The following is a 12,420-nucleotide window of genomic DNA, read 5'->3' on the forward strand; positions in this document are numbered from 1 at the left end:
GTTAAGAGAGTGAGAATATCCTTTGAAATTGAGTGCACCAGTAAGTCGTGTGTACCATTGTCGAGAAGCCTGTTTAAGTCCGTAGAAGGACTTTTTTAACCTGCATACATGATTATTAGAAGGTGAAGGCAATCCTGAGGGGAATCTCATATATATTTCTTCCTGTAGATCACCATGAAGAAAAGCGTTATTGACATCTAATTGAAACAATTTCCAGTGTCGTTTAACTGCAACTGTTAAAATGCATCTAACAGTGGTCATTTTCACCACTGGACTAAAAGTTTCAGTGTAGTCTATTCCTTCTCTTTGGATGTCCCCGCGGATAACTAGGTGAGCTTTAAACCTTTCAATGCTCCCATCAGATTTGTATTTAACTTTATAAACCTATTTACAAGGTAAAAGTTTCTTGCCTCTCGGTAGTTCAACCACGTCCCAGGTTTGATTGGTTTCCAAGGCTAGAAGTTTTTGTGTCATTGCTTCCTGCCAACTGGGATGTAAAACTGCTTGGGAGTAACTTGTAGGTTCAACGATGAGAGAGATAGAGTTAAAAAAGGATTGATTTGTAGGAGAGAGGTTAGTGAAATTCATAGTAGTAGGTGAGATTGGTGCTGCAAGACAAAATTTGGTTAGATCAGTCAAGTACACAGCATTGCACACGTAATCTGCCAAATATGATGGTGGATTGTGGTCCCTAGTAGACCGCCTTAGTTCAGGTTGAAGGGGTAGGGAAGATGGAGAGGAAATATCTTTGGCGATAGGAGATGAGGTAGGAGTTGAGCGAGGTGAAGTTATTGAAGGTTGTATAGGGGAGTTAGAATCTGATTCTGTGGAAAAATGGATATCAGACTGAGAGAAAGAGTGATTCGAGTCTTGAATAGTAGAAACTTCTTTAGGAAAAATTGGTTGTTCAGATGAAAGAGAGAAGAAAGGAAATATGTCCTCATATAAAATAACATCTCGTGAAATAAAAATGGCTTTAGAGTGAAGATCCAACAATTTGTAGCCTTTCTTTCTAAAAGGATAACCTATAAAAACACATTTGATAGATCTAGATTCAAATTTTGTTCTGTTGTGAGGTAAAGTAGATGCATAACATAGATAACCAAAACATTTCAGAAAATCATAAAATGGAACTTTTCCAAAAAGAATTTCGAAATGTGTTTTGAAATTAAGAACTCTTGAGGAAAATTGATTTATTAGAAAAGTAGCAGTTAACAAACAATCACCCCAATACATGGTGGGGAGATTAGATTGAAATAATAATGTCCTGCATGTCTCTAGAAGTTGTTTGTGCTTTCGCTCAACCACTCCATTTTGTTGTGGTGTGGCAACACAAGAGGTTTGATGAAGGATTCCATTAGAGGAATTTTTTTTTTGAAAGAATAGATCCCGATCCTAATTCCAAAGCATTATCGGAACGAATGATTTTAACATTTGTGGCAAACTGTCTTTCTACCATTATTAGAAAAGATTTTAAAACTGAAAAAGCATTACTTTTTGTTCGTAATAGGTAGGTCCAAGTTGCTCTACTATAGCCATCCCCTGTAGTCAAAAAATATCTATAACCGTCTTGCGTTGAGAGCTTGTAAGGTCCCCAAGTATCAACATAATTAGTTGAAAAATGAAATTTGTGTTTATATGACTTGAATGAAAAGGCAACTTTGCCTGTCTAGCTTGAGAACATACATCACAAGGATGATTAAATGTGGCAAGAGAAGGAAAATGAAAACTTGATAGATTTGCATGCTAGATTAGGGCATGTGCCCCAATCTTTTGTGTCATAGGCTTACATTAGAGTTGACTCTGGCTGAACAAGAAATTGAATGAGACACAATGTCCTTCTTAAGGTTGTTGCAAGCTAAAAAAGACTTAAAAACTGATTGATTTCCATGAACTAGTCCGGAACTTAGAGAAACTGGATTAAGTAGATATAGACCTTCCTTCACTTCACCAACTACCACTGGCCTCTTCAGTGAAGGGCCCTGCAAGAATGTACCAAAAGATGAGAAAAACAAGGTACACATGAGTTGTTTAGTGAGTTTGTGAACTGAAATTAGATTAAACTTGAAATCTGGAACATACAACACATTGTTTAGGATTAAATATGGCAGAACATGTACACTACCAACTTGACTGACCTTAACCTTATATGAATTCGGCAGATTGACGTATAGAGATTTGGTTAGAGGCTTCAGATTAAATAAAATGGAATGATCAAAAGTCATATGTTCTGAAGCTCCTGAATCTATTATCCAGGAGGTAGAATTCATGTAAGGAAAACAGGAAAGACAATATAGATTAGGGGTATTGACGATTTTACCAGCACAGTTGGCACTAACATTTGCATCAGAAATCCGCTCACCCTGTTGCACCTTTACTTGTTGAAGAAGTTGATAAAGCTGACTGAATTTTTCTTGAGTTATAACCTTACCTGCTGTATTTTCTACCATTGTATTTGCTGACAAAGTTGTGTTTTCTTCATGCATAATTGTTGCATTGCTGTGAGTTCCTCCATGATATCTTTTGGATTTGGTGAACTTGAAAGTGGAGGGAAAATCAATGATTCTATAGCATTTGTCAATGGAATGACCAGGTTTCTTGCAATAGTTGCACAGCAGGTTACTCTTCTTTCCTTCAAGGTTTGCTTTGAATTTTCCTTCTCCATTAGCATACTTTTGAAAATAGGTTTGCTGATTTCCTGTCAGAAAAGCAGTTTCGACGGGGTGTTGTGCAACATGAATTTCCCTTTGTTTCTCATCTTGAATGAGAAGAGAGTAGGCTTGATTGACACTAGACAGAGGGGTAAGCATTAGAATGTTACTCCTCATAGCTGAATAGATATCATTAAGTCCCATGAGGAATTGGATGAGCCTGCCATCTTGAAGGGACTTCAAAGTCTTTGATTTTCCTCCACAGTTGCATTCACATGTACAATGCACACAAGTATTCAAGGTATCTAACTCATCCCAAATCCCTTTCACCTTTGTATAGTATCATGTTATATCAGAGGTTCCCTGCACTATATCACTCAACTCCTTTTGTAATTGATAAAGTTGAGCACCATTACATTGCTCAAATCTAACTTCAAGTTCTTTCCAAATCTCATTTGCAGTTTTAGAATAAAGGACACTTTTAGCTATGTCCTTAGATAGAGAGTTCAAAATCCATGATATAACCATATCATTGCAGCAATTCCACTACTTGAAATCAGTGGAAGTTGCATCTGGTTCAGAAAATATTCCATCGATAAAACCAAGTTTGTTCTTGGCAAAGAGTGCAATAATTATGGCTCTACGCCATCCTCCATATCTTTTCCATCAAAAACTAAGTTGACAAGAACCATTCCTGGTGAATCAGATGGATGAAGGTAATAGAGGTGAGTGGAATCAATGACGATAGCAGCTGGTTGGTTAACTGTTCTAGCTGCAGAAATATTTGAGGAGTCATATGTGGAGTTTGGTGCCATTCAATAAAAAGAGAAAGAAGAAAAAAAAATGTAGGCAAAAAGTTTCAGATAGCTACGCATGTAGAGATTTAGGAAAATTTCCTTTTCTTCAATGAAATAATATGTTGTACAGAATGCATATTTATACACCTATTTTAGGAATCAAACTAGGGACAATTACAGCTATACTAAGTACAAGTGTGTAATTCTTAATTTGTTGTCCTACTCATGTTTGCACTATGACATGTACAACTATACATTGCATTTGGATAGTGATACAAGAAAATGGACTGGATGTTTAAATAGTTTGGGCCAGACCTTATTTTGTATTTTGGGCTTCTTATTTGTTTATTGGACCAATATAACATATTGGCCCAATTTTTTATTTGAGCCCGATATATCCTAAATCATATGTGCTAGTCTTCTAATTTCTAGGTCATTTGATACACTTCTTTTATCTCTTCCTCGTCGTCTTCTTCGACTGTATATGCTCTATGTCGACCAGCTCTTGATTTAGGGGACAGGTTGTAGATTCCAGTCCAACTGATACTAGTCTGTATACATTTAACAGATATTATGCATATATTAATTTGATGTAAGCATCATGCATGGGTAAATATTTACACTTCTGTTATTAGACTGTATTTGCTTATGGTCCGAGTTATATATGAAAAACAGTAGTATTAGTTTTACCACAAACCATATTTAGGTGAACTTTGGCTAAAAACTCAATTTTAATTTGTCATATCTAGCAAGTCTTTGTTTTTATTCGAAATATCTTCAAATGATCTACACTTGCATTGAGATGTATGGATATTGGTGATAAGTGATAACTAACATTTAGAGCGCAAAATAATTTTCTCTTGGCCATGCATTTAGGGGTGTGTTTCGTATGATGAAAAATATTTTTCTGTGAACGTATTTTTCTCAGAATTCCGGCTCCTGGGCCCCGACCTATCACCCTCCCCACTCTTACCCATTTCATCTCATATAGATTTATCTCTTGCTACCTAATCAAACACCCGAAAAATATATAAAAAAATCACTTATTTTTCAAGAAAATATTCTTTTGCAGTTTTACCCCCCACGATCCAAGCTTATCCCTTCGATGCATATGACCTGCTTATGTCACTGCACATGTTGGTATTGATTGAGACAGTAAGTAAAAGCCAACACACTTTCTTGGGAATGTATGTACAATCCGAGACACTTGAAACTCTATCCACAAACTATAAGAACCACATTTTCACTGCAGTATATTTCCATCCTCTCAATCTTAATTAGTCATCCATCAATTGAGAGGAAGTTGTTGCAAAAGATGACTACTCATAAAGCTCATTGCTTGATTTTGCCATATCCAGCACAAGGTCACATAAATCCTATGCTCCAATTCTCCAAACGTTTACAATCCAAAAGTGTCAAAATCACTATAGCAACTACAAAATCCTTCTTAAAAACCATGCAAGAATTGTCAACTCTAGTGTCAATCGAGGCCATTTCTGATGGCTATGATGATGGCGGCCACGAACAAGCAGGCAGCTTCGTAACATACATAACAAGATTCAAAGAAGTTGGCTCTGACACTCTGTCTCATCTTATTGAAACGTTAACGACTCGTGGTTGTCCTGTGAATTGCATTATTTATGATCCATTTCTTCCTTGGGCTGTAGAAGTGGCAAAGAAGTATGGATTAGCCTGTGCTGCATTTTTCACACAATCTTGTGCAGTGGATAATATTTATTACTATGTACATAAAGGGGTTATTAAACTTCCTCCTACTGAAGTTGATGAACAAGTGTTAGTTCCTGGATTATTAACAATTGAGAAATCAGATGTACCTACTTTTGTTTCTAATCCTGAATCAGCAAAAATACTTGAAATGTTGGTGGATCAATTCTCAAATCTTGAGAATGTGGATTGGGTTCTAATCAATAGCTTCTATGAGTTGGAGAAAGAGGTAAGAGATTATTTTCTCTTTTTCTTGTTTTTGAGATTTAAGTTATATATATAGTTATGAAAAGAATTCTTATATTATTGTTGAATTTTTAACATGTAATAATGAGTAAGTTATTATTTTTACTAAATTATTAATTAATGCTGATAAAGTTGCTATAACATATTAAACTTTAATTGCGCTTTTTATTGTGTGTATAAATCTTAGATGAAATCTTATCATGGCTGTAATTATTGTTTGACATGTAGATAATTGATTGGATGTCCAAGCTTTATCCAATCAAGACAATTGGACCAACTATACCATCCATATACCTAGACAAGAGACTACCAAATGACAAAGAGTATGGCCTTAGTGTCTTCAAGCCAATGACAAATGAATGCCTAAATTGGTTGAACCATCAACCAATTAGCTCAGTAGTATATGTATCATTTGGAAGTTATGCCAAACTAGAACCTGACCAAATGGAAGAACTGGCATGGGGTTTGAGAAATAGCAACAAGAACTTCTTGTGGGTAGTTAGATCCAATGAAGAGTCCAAACTTCCCAAGAATTATTTAGAGGAATTAAAATTAGCAAGTGAAAATAAAGGCTTAGTGGTGTCATGGTGTCCACAATTACAAATCTTGGAACATAAATCAATAGGGTGTTTTCTCACGCACTGTGGATGGAATTCAACTTTGGAAGCGATCAGTTTGGGAGTACCAATGGTTGCAATGCCACAATGGTCAGATCAGCCAACAAATGCAAAGCTTGTCGAAGATGTTTGGGAGATAGGAGTTAGAGCAAAACAAGATGACAAAGGAATAGTTAGAAGAGAAGTCATTGAAGAATGTATAAGGTTGGTGATGGAAGAAGAGAAAGGAAAAATGATCAAGGAAAATGCAAAGAAATGGAAGGAATTGGCTAGAAATGCTGTGGATGAAGGGGGAAGTTCAGATAGAAATATTGAAGAATTTGTTTCCAAGTTGATGACTATTTCCTAAGTAGGATTATAATTAGGAGCCACAGAAAAATAAAGAAGATGAGGATTTGTATTTTGCAATTTCTTTTTCAGGTTGAAGTAGCAAAGTTTGGCCTGAACCGTATTTTGTTTTCACCTTTTTTCTATTTTGGTAATTTCTTGTCTATTTGAAATTTCTAAGTGGGCGTTTGGACATAAGAATTGTAAAATTCTGGAAAAAAAGAAAAATTTTCTTTCAAGTGAAAATGATATTTGAAATTTAGAGTTGTGTTTGAACATGAATACAATTTGGAGCGGTTTTTGAATTTTTGTAAGTGATTTGAAGTGAAATTTTTTGAAAAATAGCCTTTTGGAGTTTTTCAAAATTTTGAAAAATTTTGAAATACAACTTGAAACGAAATTTGAAATTTTCATGCCAAAACACTGAGTCCGAAAAAAGTGATTTTTTTTTTTTAAAAAAAAGTGAAAAAATACTTATGGACAAACGGGCCCTAAATGTGATAATTAAGATTAGTAACCTCCTATAGCAAAGGTATACACCATATTTATTATAAACCAAAATCATTTTAAAATAATTTTCTATAGCTACCTTTTATATTTTATAGCAAAATAAGTATTTATGGTATACACTATCATTGAGACATGAAATACACTATTTATGTTTTTCCTCTCTCTTAGACAGCTAGACATACCTATTTTTAAGGTGATTGTCATTACTGTATTCATGAATACTTGGCACGAATACATGTGAATACATGCGCGTACAGCTGGACTGCCCTGATTTTAGGCGTTTTTTACTGTTGTATTCATGAATACAGTAGCGCGAATATATGTGAATACATGTACGTACAGCTGGACTGCCTTGATTTTAGGCGCTTTTTACTGTTGTATTCATGAATACAGCAGCGCGAATGCATGTGAATACATACGCATACAGCTGGACTGCCCTGATTTTAGGCACTTTTTGCTGCTTTATTCATGAAATACATGGCATGAATACATGTGAATACATGCGCATACAGCTGGACTGCCCTGATTTTTAGGCGTTTTTTGCTGTTGTATTCATGAATACAGCAACGGGAATACATGTGAATACATGCGCATACAGCTTGACTGTCCTGATTTTAGGCACTTTTTGCTGTTGTATTCATGAATACATGGCGCGAATACATGTGAATATATGCGCGTACAACTGGACTGCCCTGATTTTTAGGTGTTTTTTGCTGATGTATTCATGAATACAGCAGCGCGAATATTACGAATACACTATCATAACAATTGAATAGTAATTATAGGAAGTAATTATGTATATGATAGCTATAAGAAGTTAATAGCCACTAAACAATAGTGATTTCTCAAAATTCCTCTCAAGATTACTGTAATTTACGGCTCAATCAATTCTTGCCGTCACGCTCTAATTTTACAATGTACCAAGCACATGAAAAATAGAAACAAAGAAGCACTAACGAGTAATAATCAATGAGTCTATTCCCAAACTAATTTGTTAGATGATTGGTTGTTTTATTTGCCATCTAACATAATGTAATTACCTAAATGTTTGTGAGTTTTAATTTCATATTTTTGAATTAATTTAGATGTGCAAAAATCAGTAGAGTTAGGTCATGCTCTTACTTGATGCAACATACACTAGAGAAATGTTTAGGGAGATTTTCGAGGAAAAATAAAAAAGGTAATGCAAATTATCTTAACAAAAATTTAAGATTCCCGAATTTGTCCATTCATTAAAAATACGAAAAACAATGAGAAACATTATTTATATAGCATAATAATACCTATAGTACGAAAAATAATACTAATAGGAATCTTAATCAATTGGAGTAAATAAATCTCAAGAATTTTCATCCAATGCCTTCCTGTTCTGCATTAGAAAGCTTCTTAGCTTATTTGGCATGATTTTAAAAAGAGATTGAAACGTTTTAGTAGTGTGTAGAGTCTATTACTCTTTTTATTTCCTTCACTAAGGTGATAGTTTGAAGTTTTAAACTTGTAGTTTTGTATTTTATAACTCATTTAAAGCCTTTTAATTTGAGACTTTCACACGTGATGCATTACTCAATATATTGTTTGGTAAGAGAACAAACTATCACGACAGAATTATAATACGAGAATTAAATAATAACGAGATTATTTAATGAGATATTTTATTGGTAAATATTTGGTATATTGGATTAAAAATAAAATATATTGGATATAGTATAAAACATGTGTTTGATGTATACAAAATAAGTTGGGATAAACTTTTATCGGTAAAGGGTCTGATATGTCTCTCTACTATTAACTATTGTTTAAAAATTTCCTTCATTATATTATTGGGTCAAACGATTCCTTACCGTTACACTATTAAACAAAAATACCCATAAACGGACAGAATAGACACATGGCATGTATTTAAGGCTCAAGGCCATCTGGTTCTTTGTTATAACCCAAATTGAACCGAACCCGCTCCGACCCACATACTTGACCCACCCTTCTCCACTAATTTAAAGTTCAGAACCCTAATTTTTCAACATATTTTGTCCCCTTAATTAGAGAAAAATTGTCCCCTCTCCATTACTCAAAATTCATAATTGCAAAACTCAAGATTCAGCCTCAAAAGTGGGTTCAATGTCCGATTCAACTGTTACATCAAAGAGGAGGTGCCACTGTGGGGAGATTGCCAAGAACTTCAAATCAACCACACTTCAAAATCCTAGAAGGAGATTCTATAAGTGTGTTAAACCTGAAATAAGTTTTAATTTTGCTTGTGATTCGTTGTTTGAACGCATTATACAAATTTCGTTCCTCTTTTCAGTAACTTAATTATTGGTTGTTTTTGTTAGAATGGATTGCGCGGATATTGGGAATGGAAAGACGAAGCCTTGCCAGACAAAGCGATAATAGAAATCAACAAGTTGCAGCGTAAATTAGATCCTGCTAATGTGACAATCAATATGTTGAATCAGTTGTTGGATACGTGCAAACTTGAAAGGGGCAAATTATTGGGAAAAGTTGATGTATTAGAGGCTGTAAAAAATATTGAAGTGGATAAAGCAAGGGAGAAGGAAGAGAAATTGCTAAAGATGAAGATGTTTGTTTTGATATCGTTTGCATTGTTTGTTGGCTTTCTTGCGGCAATGATGATGAAATAATGCATCAGTAATGCCTATTGTCTTTGATGAAATTAAATGTCCTTGATGAAATGTATTGTTGTAATCCAAATGCACATGAATTTTTTCGTATGATGAGCTGGTTTGTAATGTTATGAAAATATTTCTAGTTATAGTGCCTTACTTAAAATTGTATCATTTCAACACAATTTAGTGCACTACCTGGAACAAGTTATTGTGAATTCTCACATTGAGATGAGTATAATGAATAGAAACGGTATGTAGACATTAAAATGGTTACCCCAAATTGTGGATGTAGATACACCTATGAATAACTTAACACAAAAATAACACTGCAAATCAACACTTAAACTTGTATCATTTCAAAACTGCAGCATTTTTAAGACCAAAAGATCGCAGCAATTAAGTCTGTGGATATGTGCAAACTTGAAAGGGACAATTGACGGAATAAATATTAGTCAATAAACATTTAAGTATTGTCATCACAGCAGATACATCACTAAAAGATTACCTAGACAAGGTCTAATAAATGAATGGATATCATATTATAATAACAAAAACTTACACAACCAAGTCATAATATGACATCCAAATCTAGTAAATATTAATAGTATTTTAGGTACGACATAAAATATCAATAAGTTTGCAATTAATACATCCCAACAAAATACAAAAAAGTCCAGCTTGGTCAACATTTTCTTTTCCTTGGCCTAGTTTCCCAATTCTCTGTCACCTATATTTTTCTAACTAATTTGCAGTTGTAGAGGGTTTTCCCTTCCAGCTTAAAGATGGTGGTGAGTATGGAAGGTTTGTCGGATCACTCGCGCCAGTGAAGTTGATTGACCTTGTGTCAGTGGGTACTTGTGCCTTCTATCTCATCTTAAGTCTTGTATTGACTTCTGATATCACTTTTGGACTTAGCACAACATCTTCATCAATGTCCAGATCCTTGATTGATTGGCCAGTACTCCTAACTCCAGGTGTAGGCATGAACATAAAGTCACTGTCTTGACTTGGTTGACTTATTGGAGGTGCTGAACAGTTAATTTCTTCTTCAGTTTCTTCATCTATCAAAGTTCTTGGCCTTTTTGTTTGCTATTTTCCCTTTCCCTTTGGTTGCTGGAAAAAAAAAATCTAAGTTATAAAAATAAAATAAGTTCAAATTTCAGTAATTAAATATTCAAATTACACTTTACCTATCCACAAGTCCTAGCATTGTGGGTTGTCTCTTCACATTTGCTACAAGTCCACGACTCTTCCTTTTCTGGATTATAACCATAATCTGTGCCTTTTAATTGCATCATCCTTCTGCTTATCTCTTTTAACCTTAGGCCTGCCAGCCAACTTTACTGACTCGGGTGGCTCCACTGCTTGTGAGGGGTCAACCTTCCAAAAAAATTCTCCTTTCACAAGTTGCATTTTGTGTTTATAAGTGAGTAAAAATGCCTCCTTGCTATACCACCAGTTCATCTATGTTAAAGGATCACCCATGTTCTGAAGTACAACTTTCATAACATGTGGACATGAGATTCCTGTAGGTGCCACTATCTACAGGTGCACTTCTTCACAACCATATTCACACAATACTTATCAGAGCCTTCTGACACTTCATATCCCATTTCTCTATTGGCATTAACTGTACAAGTTGATTGAGCAATTTGCATGTACTCAATGTACAGTTCCATGCCTTTTGGACTAAAGTCATGTCTCCAACTCCTCACTTCATCTTCGTGTTCTCTTAACAGGTTCATTACTTTGATTCTGATGTCCTCCAACATCTTTATTATTGGCTTATGCTGTAAGGTCCCGTAAAATTTTACTTAGAATCAGGGGTTTCGTGTGCCGAGGTAGGCTAATGTACTTGAGGGTTGTCCTTGCGGCGAGCTTGCTTACCGCGGTACAAACTTTTGGGTTGAACAATGCATTGGGGAGTTGAAAAAAAATATTGTAGAATAAGGTGTTGTTGCGATCCATTATGCGACGGTAGAACTACTCCGCGAATCGCAGATCTTCTGTGGAGTGAAGTAGAGAAATGGGCCAATTTTGGAGGTTGTTTTGCAGTCAACTATGCGACAGCATAATCATTTCTTGGGCCGCAAAACCATTGCAGAACCAGTATAAAGATTTTTGGAGGGAGATTCTATAGTCCATTCTGCGGCCGCATAACTCATATGCGGGCCGCAGACTGGGCCAACCCAGTTTTTGGGACCGTTTCTCAGTCCATTTTATGGGCCGCAGACCTAATCTGTGATGTATTCTGCGGCCGTAGAGTTGAGTTCGTAAGGTCTATTTTCTGATTTTATAACCCGACCCCATTTTGATTAAAAGTCATTAGGGCTCATTTAAAAGGCAAAAATCTAGTATTTAGAGAGAAGTGAAGGGATCTATAGAGAGGAGGAAGGGCACCCAACATCTCCATACATTGAATCACTTCCCAAGCCTTAAAATTCAACCAGAAAAATCTCACAAGGTCTTCATCTAAGAGGTAAGATTCTACTCTCTAACCCTCAATTTCGGGATTGGATTGAAAGTAGGTAATGGGAAGAGAAATCTTTGGGTGTAGGAGTTGTTCCTTTTGCATGCATATACCACCTAGGGTTGTGGGGAGGTTGTTGAACTCAAGTGGGTGAACATTGGATTGTAGGATGAAGGAATCCACCATAAAAGAACCTTGAAATCATATTGCACACTTCGTGCTTGATAGAATGCTTAAATGAGCTGAACCTATGAACCTCTTCCTAATTATGGTTCAAATTTGTCATGTCTCTAATAGATTGAAGTCACTTGGATTTTCGGAACATTATAGTAATTTAAGGAAAGCTCAAGCGAGGTATATTGACTAAACTCCTCTTTTAAAAATTGAATTCCATGATGACCTCGTAAGTTGTGATTATGATTGGCTCAATTTTTTATTTCTCATGTTCTGAGT

At 35.3% G+C, this 12,420-nt stretch overlaps 1 protein-coding gene across 2 annotated transcripts; it reads left to right on the forward strand.

Moving 5' to 3' along the window:
- The first annotated feature begins 4,622 nt into the window (after positions 1-4,622).
- LOC107767244 (UDP-glycosyltransferase 74G1-like) lies at positions 4,623-9,597 on the forward strand. Of its 2 annotated transcripts, none has more exons than XM_016586160.2 (2): positions 4,623-5,402; positions 5,648-6,625. In XM_016586160.2, exons 1-2 carry the CDS (start codon positions 4,638-4,640, stop codon positions 6,383-6,385), a joined length of 1,503 nt encoding a protein of 500 aa, XP_016441646.2. In that variant the 5' UTR covers positions 4,623-4,637; the 3' UTR covers positions 6,386-6,625. The 2 variants fall into 2 exon arrangements, with proteins under 2 accessions (XP_016441646.2, XP_016441647.1); XM_016586161.2 differs by lacking the exon at positions 5,648-6,625 and adding an exon at positions 9,204-9,597 and having other exon boundaries at positions 4,667-5,402.
- Positions 9,598-12,420: the final 2,823 nt, after the last annotated feature.

Source organism: Nicotiana tabacum, chromosome 5, assembly GCF_000715075.1.
Source record: "Nicotiana tabacum cultivar K326 chromosome 5, ASM71507v2, whole genome shotgun sequence".
In the NCBI taxonomy this organism is placed as follows: domain Eukaryota; kingdom Viridiplantae; phylum Streptophyta; class Magnoliopsida; order Solanales; family Solanaceae; genus Nicotiana; species Nicotiana tabacum.